The sequence below is a fragment of the Muscardinus avellanarius genome (assembly GCF_963383645.1).
Source record: "Muscardinus avellanarius genome assembly, chromosome: 2".
Classification (NCBI taxonomy): Eukaryota; Metazoa; Chordata; class Mammalia; order Rodentia; family Gliridae; genus Muscardinus; species Muscardinus avellanarius.
This window is the reverse complement of record NC_137787.1, coordinates 202,522,632-202,537,828: the sequence shown is the minus strand read 5'-3', so window position 1 is coordinate 202,537,828 and position 15,197 is coordinate 202,522,632. Positions and strand designations below refer to the sequence as shown.

Below are 15,197 nucleotides of genomic sequence, written 5' to 3'. Positions count from 1 at the left end.
CATTAGCTTAACACAAAAATCTAATTTTAAAAACTAGATTTTCAACCTATTTTAGTTATACCTTGATCGTGAATAATTTTGTTAGAGAATGCATAGTCTTATGATTCAAATACAAGTATTTTAACAGTGACATACCTAATAAAGATCGTCATGAAAGTGTTTTATTTAAAGCTGTAGTAAGAGGCAAGTAGACTCTATAAGATACTTGTCTCATCTAGAAAACCCAGATGTTTAGAATCAAAAGGGAGCTTCCACACACATGGCCAGAATTAAAATCACTACCACAGGCATTTTAATAACAAAAATCTGACAACAGATTATAATTCTAAAGTTGTACAATAAATAAAAAGCTTCCTACTTTTCTTTTTCTACCAAAAATCATGAACTGATGAATTCGCAATAGAAAGTTAATAATTTCAGAAAAAAAGGCACATCCAGGCAAAACAGTCAAGGCGTGTCATAAAATGCAGTGTTACATTGCTACTGTGCATAATCGTTTGACTGCAAATAAATTACTCTGGAAAACTCTGAGCATGATAGAAGATCTCTGTCCAAGCAGAATAACATGAAGACCCCGCCTTCCCGCTGTGTCACCGACCCCAGAGACGGCTCCCGGGGTGCAGGACAATCCTCAGCTGAGGACTCTATCCCACATAGGGTCCTTCCTGAAGTCACATTCATCTGCTGTGGTCAGAGACTGGATCGTCTCTCTGGTCTCGGCACACATTTTGTAATTGCAGCTCTCCAGAGTACTGGAGCAAGTAAAAGGCTGAGCGTGGTAACACTTAGTATAAGGAGGTACACCTGCAGTGAAGAAAAGAGACATGGTCAAACAGAGCGCTAGGAGGTACACCAGCAGTGAATACAGGCTGAGCCTGGTCACACTGGGCACTAGGAGGTACACCACCTGTACAGGTCAAGGCTGAGCCTGGTCATACTGGGCACTAGGAGGTACACCACCTGCACAGGTCAAGGCTGAGCCTGGTCACTGACACTAGGAGGTACACCACCTGTACAGGTAAAGGCTGAGCCTGGTCACACTGGGGACCCGGAGGTACACCACCTGTACAGGTCAAGGCCAAGCCTGGTCACTGTGCACTAGGATGTACACCACCTGTACAGGTCGAGGCTCAGCCTGGTCACTGACACTAAGTGGTACACCAACTGTACAGGTCAAAGCTGAGCCTGGTCACACCGGGCACTAGGAGGTACACCACCTGTACAGGTCAAGGCTAAGCCTGGTCATACTGGGCACTAGGAGGTACACCACCTGCACAGGTCAAGGCTGAGCCTGGTCACTGACACTAGGAGGTACACCACCTGTACAGGTAAAGGCTGAGCCTGGTCACACTGGGGACCCGGAGGTACACCACCTGTACAGGTCAATGCCAAGCCTGGTCACTGTGCACTAGGATGTACACCACCTGTACAGGTCGAGGCTCAGCCTGGTCACTGACACTAAGTGGTACATCAACTGTACAGGTCAAAGCTGAGCCTGGTCACACCGGGCACTAGGAGGTACACCACCTGTACAGGTCAAGGCTGAGCCTGGTCACACTGAGCACTAGGAGGTACACCACCTGTACATGTCAAGGTTGAGCCTGGTCACTGACACTAAGAGGTACCCCACCTGTACAGGTCAAAACTTAGCCTGGTCACACCGGGCACTAGGAGGTACACCACCTGTACAGGTCAAGGCTGAGCCTGGTCACACTGGGCACTAGGAGGTACACCACCTGTACAAGTCGAGGCTGAGCCTGGTCTCTTGAAACTAAGAGGTACACCACCTGTACTAGTCAAGGCTGAGCCTGGTCACACTGAGCACCAGGAGGTACACCACCTGTACAGGTCAAGGCTGAGCCTGGTCACTGACACTAAGAGGTACACGACCTGTACAGCTCAAGGCTGAGCCTGGTCACACTGAGCACCAGGAGGTACACCACCTGTACAGGTCGAGGCTGAGCCTGGTCTCTTGAAACTAAGAGGTACACCACCTGTACTAGTCAAGGCTGAGCCTGGTCACACTGAGCACCAGGAGGTACACCACCTGTACAGGTCAAGGCTGAGCCTGGTCACTGACACTAAGAGGTACATCACCTATACAGGTCAAGGTTCAGCCTGGTCACACTGTGCACTAGGAGGTACACCACCTGTACAGGTCGAGGCTGAGCCTGGTCTCCTGAAATTAAGAGGTACACCACCTGTATACTAGTCATGGCTGAGCCTGGTCACACTGAGCACTAGAAGTACAACACCTGTATAGGTCAAGGATGAACCTGGTCACACTGGGCCATAGGAGGTACACCACTTGTACAGCTCAAGGCTGAACCTGGTCACACTGAGCACCAGGAGGTACACCACCTGTACAGGTCAAGGCTGAGCCTGGTCACTCTGAGCACTAGGAGGTACACCACCTGTACAGGTCAAGGCTGAGCCTGGTCACTGACACTAAGAGGTACACCACCTGTACAGGTCAAGGCTAAGCCTGGTCATACTGGGCACTAGGAGGTACACCACCTGCACAGGTCAAAACTGAGCCTGGTCACACCGGGCACTAGGAGGTACACCACCTGTACAGGTCAAGGCTGAGCCTGGTCACTGACACTAAGAGGTACACGACCTGTACAGCTCAAGGCTGAGCCTGGTCACACTGGGCCATAGGAGGTACACCACCTGTACAGGTCAAGGCTGAGCCTGGTCACACTGAGCACCAGGAGGTTCACCACCTGTACAGCTCAAGGATGAGCCTGGTCACACTGGGCCATAGGAGGTACACCACCTGTACAGGTCAAGGCTGAGCCTGGTCACACTGAGCACCAGGAGGTATACCACCTGTACAGGTCGAGGCTGAGCCTGGTCACTCTGAGCACTAGGAGGTACACCACCTGTACAGGTCAAGGCTGAGTCTGGTCACTCTGAGCACTAGGAGGTACACCACCTGTACAGGTCGAGGCTGAACCAGGCATGATGTGCACTTGGAGATATATATCAAACCCGATATTCACTCATCTTTTTCAGGAACATTAAGGTACAGCAACCTGTTAGAGGACATTTGATTTTACACCACACATGGCACAATTCAAGTGTGTTCAGTCAACGTAAAGGTGTAGCTAGTCTCCCGACAATTCATGGAGTAGCAGCCAGAAGTCTGTGCTTGCCGAGCGTGAACCAACTGGGTCCTGGCATGCCACTCTGACTCACACAGGACCCCTCGCCCTGCGATGCAGACCCGCACCAGCTCTCACATGGAGCGCCTGACTCCACTATCCAGTGCCCAATGTGAGACTTCTGTGCTCCTCACACTTAGGAGACATGGGAAACAGCGTCTCTGCATGGATGCATTGCAGGCTCCAGTTATCAGAGGAACTTCATCAAGTTTATGATCTAAGTTTCCTACATGTCATTTCAGTGTAAAATAACAATTCAGCTTTATTTGTGGGGGGGGGGGTACCAGAGCTATAGAACCCAGGGACATTCTACCTCTGAGCTCCACTCTCAGACTGATTTTTTTATTCTTTATTTTGAAACAGGGTCTCACTAAGTTGTGGAGGGCCTCACTAAGTAGCTGAGGCTGGATGCAAACCTGCAATCCTCCTGTCTCAGCCTTCCAAATGTTGTGATTACCAGCACGTGCCACCACACATGGCACAATTCAGCTTTAAAACCTGACACCAGCCGGGCGTGGTGGCGCACGCTTGTAATCCCCGCGCTTGGGAGGCTGAGACAGGAGGATCACACGAGTTCGAAGCCAGCCTCAGCTACTTAGTGAGGCTCTCAGCAACTTAGTGAGACCCTGTTTCCAAATTAAAAAAAAAAAAAAAAAAAAAAAAATATATATATATATATATATATAGGTCTGGGAGTATAGCCCGGAGGTAGAAAGCCTCTGGGTTCTACCCCAAGTACCACAAAAAAAAAAAAAAAAAAAACTGACACCACTTCTTTTCACAAGAAAGATCAGTAACTTAATTATAATTGTGGCAAAAGATGACAGTAACAGTTCATGCAATATTAACTAATAACTCTGTCCCCCAAAAAATTCAACATCCTGTGTGAGGAGAGAGCTGCCAGGCCTAGAATCTGTGCCCCATGAGACTGATGCTTCTGCCAGAGCTGACAGGGGTGTGAAAGGCTGATGCCCTGGCCCTCAACCTGGACCTGCACCTCCATGTCACCCATGTTAAGGGTCTGCTGCCCTGGCCCTCAACCTGCGCCTGCACCTCCATGTCACCCATGTTAAGGGACTGCTCCCCTGGACCTCAACCTGCACCTGCACCACCATGTCACCCATGCAAAGGGACTGGTGTCCTGGCCCTCAACCTGCACCTGTACCTCCATGTCACCCATGCAAAGGGACTGCTGCCCTGGTCCCCAACCTGCACCTGTACCTCCATGTCACCCATGTTAAGGGACTGCTGCCCTGGCCCTCAAGCACCTGTCCCTCCACTCACTCACAATTGGGTAGAAGCATTAAACCTGTACCAAGGTCGTGTGCACTCAGTGCCCTGCTCACTGACCTATCTCTGGAGCTGAAGCCTCTCTCCAACAGTGTTACTCACCTCCCGTGAGATGATGCCTGCTCTCCGTGCTCGGCTCCCCAGGACAAAGGAGAACTCGCTGACCTGGGCCAGCCCCGCAGATACAATCCACTTGAGGTACTGGCTGCTCTTCGGCAGGATGAGAGACAAGACGAGCACTGCCAATACAAACTGCAAGAGTTTATCACGTTACTTAAGATCAAAACCAGTCAAAATGAAAACACACGTAAGAAGAACCTCGATGGAAACATCAAAGGTATCACTGCTCCAAGAACAAACAGGAAGCACAGAGGCGCCTCACCACCCAGAAGGCCCAATAATACAGCTATCTTTTTTTTCTTTCTTTTTGCAGGTCTGGGGATGGAACCTAGTGGCATTTGACCTCCAACCTACACCCCCTAACCTATTTTTTATTCTTTATTTTGAAACAGGGTCTCACTAAGTTGCAGAGGGCCTCACTAAGTAGTTGAGACTGTCTGCGAACCATGATCCTCCAGTCTCAGCCTCCCAAATGCTGGGATTACAAGCATGTGCCACCACGCCAGGCAAGTACAACTATTTAAGTCTATACCAAATAAGGCAAAATAGCAGGCTTAGGTCCTCTAGCAGAAAACAAGTCTTGGTGTGTGTGGGTTACTGGGTAGAAACCCAGAGGAATTCTACCTCCAAGCTACACCCCAGCCCAATTTTATTTTTTATTTTGAAACAGTGTCTCATTAGGTTGCTGAGAGTCTCACTAAATTGGTGAGGCTGGTCTTGAAATACTATCCTCCTGTTTCAGCTTTCTAAGTACTGGGATTACAGTCTTGTGCTGCCACGCCTGGCTTTTTTTCTTTTCAGCATTACTGAGGATTGAACCAGGGGCATTCTACCTCTTCATTACACCCCTATCTCTTTTTAATTTTTTATTTTGAAAGAGGGTCTCTAAATTCCTGAGGGTCTTGTTAAGTTACCAAGGCTGGCCCCAAACCCAAGCTCCTCCTGTCTCAGCCTTCCAAGTAGTAAGATTAAAGGCATGTGCCACCAGGCCTGGCTAAGCCCTTTCTCCCAAATTAAATATTAAATCAACAATATTAAACATCAAGTAGTGTAGGGATAGAAATCCTTTTTAAGAGAGAGATGTACTTCTCTGGATAACCAGCCAAGGGGCAGATAGGGCAGTTAAAGAGAGCACTGAAGTGCCGGGCGTGGTGGCGCACACTTGTAATCCCCGCACTTGGGAGGCAGAGGCAGGAGGAACGCGCAGGTTCGAAGCCAGCCGTGCTGGCTTAAAAGACCCTGTTTCCAAATAAGAAAAAAGTATAAAATAGGTCTGGGAGTGTAACCCAGAGGTAGAAGGGCTTCCAGGAACCCAGTACCACCAAAAAAAAAAAGAAAGAGCACTGAAGACTGTAGGTTCTTCAAAGGAAATATTGTAAGTCAACTGTTTCAAAAGGCAATCACATTATAAAGTAAATGTTAACACAGGTGACCCAGTAATTTGTGGTCAAGGAGAATGGAAACCTGCAAGGCACCTGTGCAATTCCCAGCACTTGCTAACACAGTGGATGCCTCTGTCAGGGGAAAGGTTATTCTTCACACCAATTGGAAATAAAAGCAAAATCAGGGCAGTAACTTAACTGGTGTCCCAAAGGTGCTCCCCATCCCAGCTTCTGGCAAACACATCAACACCTCATTCCTGCCATGTGACAGGGCATCCTGATACCCCAAATCACCCAGCCAGGTGTGGCCGGCCTCCCGGGTCTGCCAAAGGCAGCAGCAGGAGGCTCCTCTGTGGGGGCTGCCCACAGCCCCGTGGATATGCAGTGTCACTGGGACTGAAGCCCATGAGACCTGTCGTACGCTGCGTCACGCGCCAAAATGGGAGCGGTGTGGATTTCACCCGTTGTAAACCCTAGGACGAAGCATCGGTACCTTCATGACCACCACTGCCAATGTGAGGAACACCAACACGGTGAGCTCGTACACCACGAAGGTGGGGAACACGTGGAGCCCTGTGGGAGACAGACAGTTACCCCAGGCCCCAGCCAGCGCCAGCCAGCGCACGCGGCCCTCTGCTTGGAGTCCACAGCCCTGTGTGCTCTTCAGCCTGTTTCAGTGGAATTGAACTAAACCCCATCCTTCCCAGTGAACAAGTCGAGGCCTCTCCAGCTCCCAGTGCCCACGCCCACTCCCTACCTGTAGAGGACCAGCCAGGCAGGCAGGCGAGCCCTGGGCTACTGGCCTTCTCTGTCAACGGGAGGCTGGGCAGACGCGCATGCCTGTGTCTGAACCTGCAGCCAGGGGGTGGCAACTGCCCTGTGTCTACACACCTTAGTCCTTGGCTTTCCACTTGGACGCACATTTGAGAAACCACAGCGACGTCCCCCAGGCCTCCCTCTGCTCCACCTTTCTCCAGAGGCTGTGAGCCCCATGTGCTCCCCAGGCACAGGCACAGGTGACCGCTGGCAGGGAAGCTCCAGCTCTGCCTCAGGCCTTTGCACCTTCCCAGGAAAACCCTGGCGCCTGCAGACCTTCTCTACCAAGAGTGCTGACTGCAGAGTTGAAATGCCTAAGAACAGCCCCTCAACTTCGGGTTGCCCCCAAACCATCTGTCTGTTTTGCTCAGTAACACAGAAGTGAGACTCCTCTTCCCCGAGTTGTAGATCCACACACTAGGGATTCCTGTGGCCCCAGCCCTCCCAAGCTCCTCCCCGGCCACCCCACCTGCGCCGTTCTCAGGACTGTCACCCAAGCCCTCCATGGGCTCACTGCTTCCCCATTATGAACCCAACCTCCTTCCTGTGTCTTCCCAGCCTGTGATGTGCCCCTGGCCCACCTGCGTACAAGTCCCCTGGACTGACCAGCCCTGGAATCACCCCTGTGGGCCACCCTCTGCAGACCTCTTCAGTGACAGCAGTGTTTAAAGCTTTGGGGGTCACCCTGACTCCATCCCATCCATGACAACCAAGCTCCATGACAGAGTTTGCGTGTGGGGCAGGTGTAGCAGACCTGGCGGCAGCTGGGCTCTGCCTTCTGGCTTCCTGCCCGCAGGCCTAGCTGGGGGAGGCTCTTTCCAATTTCCAACAGGACAGACAGGTCTGTGGTCGGCCTGGTCCCCTGCCCCATGCTCCCTGCACTGGCCTGGTTGCCTGCAGGACACTGCTCTGGAGCCGTCCATAGGGAGAGCTCCTCACAGTGAGGGCGGGTGGGATGGGGAACGGTGGGCGTTCATGGAGCCAGTGTCGAGGAACACGGATGAGGCGAGGAGCCCGCACCTCGCTTCTCCGCTAGTGTCACTGATGGAGGCGGGCAAGGAGCCAGCAGGACCTTGTCCGTGACCCTCTGTCCTGTGACAAGCCCTGCATGGGCTCCAGGCCCAGCCTTGGCTCGGCCGCTTCCGAGCTGCACACCCGCCGGCCTCGCGGCCCCTGTGCCTCAGCTTCCTCACCTCTGCATGGACGGGGCTGCGAGTGAAGCACAAGCCAGCCACACAGCTGTCACCAGGGCTATGGCGTCCAGGCACCTGATGACCAGCCACCGGGCACCTCTTGGTCCCGCCCTGAACCCATAGGCTTCTCTGGAACATTCTCAGGGCCCAGGGAGGCAGGACACACAGGGGATGAAGTTCTTGCCAAAATGTCTTAAGAATAAAGACCAAATTGTTGGCCCCATCCACAGCTAGGCAGTGACTAGGCTGGAGGGCCGGCCGTGGCTCCTCCACACAGGCCAGCGTGGCCACTCCCCCTGCGTCCATGGCCAGCCACCAGGCCTGATCTAGCGGCTACAGCATGCTGCCCACCACACTGTGCCTCCCCAAGCTCACAGACTGGAGCCCCTGCTTCTTAGGGTACCCTCAGAAGTGAGCTAAGAGGGGCCCTTCCAATTCAAGGCCCTGTGGCCTTACAAAAGGAGGTAGAGTTAGAGAGTGTGTCTGTATGTGGACTGAACCCACATCCACTAGGGACTGAACCTGGTGGGCTGGGTGAGCTCCTACCATTGCTGCTACCTACCAGGCTCCCGTGATATGCATGTGGGGTCTACAGGCCCCATGGCACTAGGACCCAAGGACAAAACTCAGCTCCCTCTGGAGGTGATCAATGCCTAGAGATGTGAATGCCTCCCAGTCCTGAAGCACAGCACGCAACCAACACGTTCACATCCTTTCTGCCTACCTTCTCTCTCTCTCACTTCTTTTTTTTTGCAGTACTGGGGATTGAACCCAGGGGCATTCCACCTCTGAGCTACACCCCCAGCCCTATATCTTACTCTTTATTTTAAAATAAAGAGTAAGTTGCAGAGGGTCTCACTAAATTGCTAAGGCTGGCTGCGAACCTGTGATCCTCCTGTCTCAGCCTCCCAAGTACTGGGATTATAAGCATGCATCACCATGCCCGGCTCCTTTCCTCTTAAATTTCTTCTCAGACACTAGATGAATGTATATTTACTCATACATAAAGAAACTGATTTGCAAGTGCTTAGAAAACACAATTATACCATAAAGGAGAAAGATTACCTATTGATGCAAAGAATATGATGGCCAGAAAGTCGCGGACAGGCTCGATGTAGGCAGTGATCTCCTCTGTGACCACGTGGCCCTGAGAGGAGACGAGGGCTCCGGCCAGGAAGCAGCCCAGCTCCATGGAGATGCCCAGCATCTCTGTGACCTAGGAAGAACAGGGACCAACTTCACACGGGAGCAGAACACTGCCAAGGCACAGCACCTCCTGTCGGGATGTTCGCAAGACACCCTCAGCCCAGCGCTACCACCGCGAGAACGCAGATCTCTGCATCTGGCTCAGACACAGGCCTGCGGGGTGGCTAGAGCAACAGCCCGTGGAGGCCAGTGCTGTCTAATTAGCCCCTGGGAAAGAAAACACATACACATACGTGTGTGTGTGTGTGTGTGTGTGTGTGTGTGTGTGTGTGTGTGTATGGGGGTGCCGGGAATTGAACCCAAGGGCTGAGCTAGACACCAGCCCTATTTTAATTTTGAAACAGGGTCTCATGCCAAGTTGCAACAAGCTGAGCTTGAACCTGCAATTCTCCTGTCTCAGTCTCCCAAGTACTATGATTACAGGCTTGTGCCACTGTGGCTGGGTAAGAAATTAAAATATGTGAAACACTATTCACAATGACAGCAGTGATATTTTTGAGTGAGAATATTTTTCAAAAATTTATTTTAAATATCTGTGATACATTTTCTTTACCTGAATCAATGAACAGCCAAACTGTGGCACTAACACCAAAGTATTCTTGTCAAACCACGTAGAGAAAGCAGAGGGCCCCAGTGGGCAACTGTCTAACAGGGCACCAGAGAAAAGTGTGCACAGACCAGGAAAGGCGAGTGGCAGGCAGTGGCAGGCAGGTGTGCGGTGCCCAGCCTCCAGCAAGGCAGATGCTCAGCAGGCACCGTCAGTGGGGGAGGAAGCCTGGGAGCCCACAGACCACTCTTATGTAGCCACCGGGAGGCAGTGTGGAGGCTGTGCAGATTAGACAACTTTGCCAGAAGTTATTTTCAAAGATAAAAATACTCTTGAGTGACTACAGCAATATAAATATTTAAGTGCAGTGCTGGGAATGGAACCTGGGCTTAGCACCTGGGCACCTCACTGCTGAGCTCAAGCCCACAGGCAGCTTCGAGCAGATTCTGGTTCTCTCGTGACACTAAAAACTGCTATGCATGAACAAGTGACCCTTGCTAATTTACTTTGTTGAAATGGAGACCCTTAGCTCCAAGCGCCGCACCCACAAGCAGCGGTCTCTCCACCAGACTCCACAGGCAGCCTCCTGCCAAGAGCCCAGTGCTGGCCAGGGCAGGCAGGCACCACGTCAACTCCTGGTGACCACCGACATTCCCTCCGTGTATGATTCCTGTTCCTGCTACGCAAACGGGTGTGGTACACAGCTTCAGGCTGGCTCTTCCACTCCATGAAACTCTCCAGGACATATCCAGGCTTCTGGTGCCGTAGCTGGGCAGGGCTCCCTGGCACGGGGTGCCAAGGCCTGCTTGACATTCACCCTGGAGCCCATCTGACTGGTTTGGGCTAATATAAATAAAACTGCCATGGACACTTATGAAGCTGTAACTTGACTTCTGGATAAATACCGAGTGCGACAGCTGGGCTGCGGGGCAAGAGCACGGGCAGCGCTATTGTTGCTATTTGGACTGTTAACAGGTGTCCAAAGGCATGTTCTCATTCTCTCTGAAAAGCTGTCCTCTCAGGGAGGAGAAGCCTGCATTTCAAAGTGAACCTTTAAAAATCTTTCATACTATGGCAACAGCAGATATACTGTTAGCCAGCTTGTCATCACCAAACAGAACCCAAAGCTGCTTTTAACCTTAATCACTCTTTCAGGTGGAGAGCTGTTAGTGCACAGTAGCACTGCCGTGCCCGTGGCCCTACACAGCTCAGGTGTGGCCTAAGATGAAGAGGTAAAGAACTAACCATAGCTTCCAGTAAAACACACATCATCAGTCACATAAGTAACACACAGACAGTTTGAGGATTACCGTCAACATCAAAAAGATGAAAGCAGATATTCCTAAAATAAGGATTTCTTTGTTCCCTTTGCTTTCCATGTGCAGCTTTCGATAATACGGTCCTATGAGATAAGTCTTTATAACAAGACACAGAAGGAATATGGCAGCCAGCGAAAAGAGAATTTGGCCAATCAGAAGCAGTATTCGCAGCACTTCCATGATAAAGCTAGGAAAGAGAGAAGAGAGACATGTCATTTCACGTCTAGAACTCTTCTCTAAAACCCAATAAATTACCTTTTTCTTTAAAAAAAAATAATTTACCTAAGTCATACACATTTTTATTTTCAAATACTCAAAAACTATGAATTAGATGGGGTGGTAGTATACACTTGTAATCCTAGTACCTGGACTTGGGAGGTTGAGAAAGGAAGATCACAGGTTCAATGCCAGCTTCAGCAACTTAGTGAGACCCTGTTTCCAAATAAAAAATAAAACAGGGATGGGGTCTACTTTGGAGGCAGAATGCCCGTGTTCAATCTTCAGTAACACACACACACACACACACACACGCCCAAACTATGAATAACATTAATCTCAATCAAATGTGAACTGTTTTGCTGTCAGTACCATGGAGCAAGTGCATTTTCTAGGATGCAGACTCCTGAATGACAGCTTTCCTACCACAGCAGATGCCTGGCACAGGATTCCGCCCAGGAATCAGCCCCACCTGTTCTTCGTAAGGCAACCGTCACCCTTAACTTCACACCACAGTCATCATCAGAAGGATGACTCCAAATTCCCAGTAACTTTCAGCAGCACACCCCACATGCCAAGGTAGAGCCCAGAAACTCGAGTCTGGGCTTTAGACGTGAAGAAAGCACGTCTTCACTGAGCTCTCAGGAACGCTCTTCAGATCTCGGGGTCATCAAGACCCAGCCCAAGCAGCTTTCACAGAAACATACTGCAGCATGCCTCAGGACGCATGAGCACACGCGTGTCCAGAGCCAGCTCCTCTCAGCCCAAAATTTTGGTGTTTTGCTTGCTGTACTGGAGATTGAACCTAGGAGTATTCTACCTCCAAGCTATAACCCCAGTCCTATTTTTTATTCTTTATTTTTTGAAACAGAGTCTCATTAAATTGCAAAGGGCCTCACTAAGTAGCTGAGGCTGGCTGAAAACCTGAGTTCCTCCTGTCTCAGCCTACCAAATACTGGGATTACAACCATGTGCCACCACGCCTGGCAAATTTTTGGTTTAAATATTTTTCTTTTCAAGGAAAAGATCTGTCTGGTCACTGAGAAATGGCCCATCCCTGCAGCCTGAGATAAAGTAGCTCTGGACGCCAATCTCAGATTGCTGCATGGTGAAACTGGGGCTGCAAACAGAGCTGGTATGAGCAAAGACAAACAGGACCAGAAGACCAGAACTGGTACACGAGCACAGCCACAGAAAGCTACACTGTCACAGGAGGGGGAGAGCCAGCAATTGCAGCCCTAGAGGGGGCGATCTGGCCCCTGCTCCCCGCTGCAGCAAGCTAGGCCACTTCAGAGTCCTGACCAGCCTTCCCAGGATCCCTGCCCAGCTCTAGCTCCTGGGCCCCTCCCCTCTTCGCAGCATGCCCTCCTCCTGACTTTCGGATGAAACCAACCTCCTCACCTTTCCCTCCTGGCCCACCATGCAAGCCCTCGCTGGACACTCTATCCAGATGTGCCTCTGCAGCTGGCAGCTCAGTCCTTCTACCTAGTTGCACCACCAGCTGGTGCAGAGAAGACTAAGCCCAGCCACTGTCACTGCTCACTGCCCCATTTCTCTGCACAACACTCAGGCACAGCATAGCAACGCACCTACCATCTGTGCCTCACACACCCACCATCCTCCCCACACAGGCAGCTCCCTGAACCCACGTCCCTCCCACCCGTGTCTTCTAGACCCTAGGGCAGTGTGTGCACCTACCGCCCAGTGTCAACATCCATGCCACAGAGGAGAAAACAGGGGCAGAGACTGGGAGGCAGAGCTGGGGACACACAGAGGCGGCTGCAGCACCGCACCCTGAGCCCTGACGCAGCTCTCTGCAATGACTTCCCAGGGTCTGAGGTCAGGTCTACCTCCCAATCGCCATCAAACGCACTGTGATGAAGAGGAAATACAGTTTAGAAAGGTCCTGAGCCAGAGCTGGAGCACGCGGCTCCAAGCTCTCTGAAGACGTGCCTGTGGAGAGGTGCTGGTGGCCCAGGGAGCTAAAATCACCACGTGTAGCTGGCTCCCACTGCAGAGTGCTGACAGCATGCACACCACTGCCATGCCTCTTCCCCATTCGGTGTGTTTGGGGAAAGTTTTGGTGTCGGCTCATGTCTTGGACACTCAGACGGCCACCTATCCAGGGCACACCTGTGGCCACAGTGTGCTGGGTAAAGGAAAAGCACACTTTACATTCTGAGAGATGAGATGTACTTCCTCGTCCTGCTCCCATCCACAGCCCATGCGAGGGTCCCCTTCCAAACTGGCACCATCTGGCTTTTAGGTTTTTGGATGGATGGGCAAGAAGTGTGATTTGCCACACTTGGGGTCTGGTGAGCAGCTCCTGCCTCATCCATCTTGACGCGAACAGCTCAGGCTGCTTGCTTGCTTTTAACTGTTTTCAGTTTTCTTATATTAATGTATGAGAACTTTATAAATAAGAAACTTAATCCGCTGTCTTTAGTATGTGTATAAACAACCTTTTTTTCTTATAGGAATTAGTTCTGTTCTTTTTGACTTCTGAGTTGTATTCTTTGCTTATAAAATATTTGAGGGGAAGGATTTCATTTTTTCCTTTAGAAAAAAATCAAGATTAACCTGAATAAAGCTTCAGGATTAAAGAAGTAACATCTATAATAACATTACAACTGATTTTCTTTGGTTTATTTTTATTGTAAATTTCCCCTGGTTATTAAAATTGGAATAGGTTTTCCTAAGTTTCAGAAAAGTTTATGTAGTAGATAAAAACTACCATAAGTTTACTAGACTACTAATAGAAATTCACAGCAGAAAAATCACCAAATACTTGGAAAGTAAGCAAAACTTCTCAACAACCTATGGATCAAAGAGGAGCGTAAGGCAGTTTTTTAAATTCACTAAATGAGCCAGGTGTGGTGGCACACACTTGTAATCCCAGCACTTGGGAGGCTAAGACAGGAGGATTGTACAGGTTCAAAGCCAGCCTCCACTACTTAGGCTCTCAGCAACTTAGTGAGACCCTGTTTCCAAATAAAATATAAAATAGGTCTGGAAGTGTAGCCCAGAGGTAGAAATCCCCTGGTTTCCATCCCCAGTACAACACACATACCAAAATAAAAACCTAAATGGAATTAAATAAAACTATAAAGTACATATTCCATAGGTTTTTTTTTTTTTTTTTTTTTGGTTTTTGGGTTTGGGGTTTTTTTGGTGGTACTCGGGGTGGAACCCAGAGGCTTCTACCTCTAGGCTATACTCCCAGACCTATTTTATGCTTTATTTGGAAACAGGGTCTCACTAAGTTGCTGAGAGCCTCACTAAGTATCTGAGGCTAGCTTCGAACCTTTGCAATCCTGCTATCTCAGCCTCCCAAGTGTGGGGATTACAAGCCTGCGCCACCACATCCAGCTATATTCCATAGTTTTATAATCTAATCAGCTGGAGCTGGGTGTGATGGCTCACGCTTGTAATCCCAGGACTTGGGAGGCTGAGACAGGAGGATTGCTCAGGTTTGAAGCCAGCCTCAGCTACTTAGTGAGGCTCTCAGCAACTAAGTGAGACCCTGTTTCCAAATACAAAAAAAAAAAGTATTAAAAAAATCAGTCTGGCAGTGTAGACCAGAGGTATAAATGTCCCGAGGCTCCATCCCCAGTACCACCAATAACATAACAATCCACTCATCTGTTGATGGACATCTTGGCTGGTTCCATAGTTTGGCAGCTGTGAATTGTCCAGCTATGAAAATTAATATGTAGCCATAAAGAAGAACAAAATTATGTCATCATGTACAGGGAAATGGATGAAAGTGGAGAACTTCATGCTAAGTTCAGTCACAAAAGATAAGAAATCAGATGTTCTCCCTAATATGTGGAAGCGAGCAAGGAAATGGGTCATAGGAGGAAGTCCAGATGAAGGAGGAGAAACTATAGATGAGCAAATAAGGCGACCTGACTGGGGATGGAGGGGAAGAGGGAAACTCC

At 50.0% G+C, this 15,197-nt stretch overlaps 1 protein-coding gene across 1 annotated transcript in view; it reads right to left on the bottom strand.

The window, feature by feature from the left end:
* Positions 1–690: 690 nt before the first annotated feature.
* Positions 691–15,197, bottom strand: part of TMCO3 (transmembrane and coiled-coil domains 3) — a gene marked incomplete at both ends in the record, with an annotated part of 45,392 nt that continues 30,885 nt past the window's right edge. Inside the window, 5 exons of the mRNA XM_080720004.1 lie at positions 691–804; positions 4,560–4,709; positions 6,453–6,532; positions 9,034–9,184; positions 11,032–11,227. Of these exons, the coding sequence (XP_080576130.1) occupies positions 691–804; positions 4,560–4,709; positions 6,453–6,532; positions 9,034–9,184; positions 11,032–11,227 (691 nt within the window). The remainder of the gene's footprint in view (positions 805–4,559; positions 4,710–6,452; positions 6,533–9,033; positions 9,185–11,031; positions 11,228–15,197) is intronic.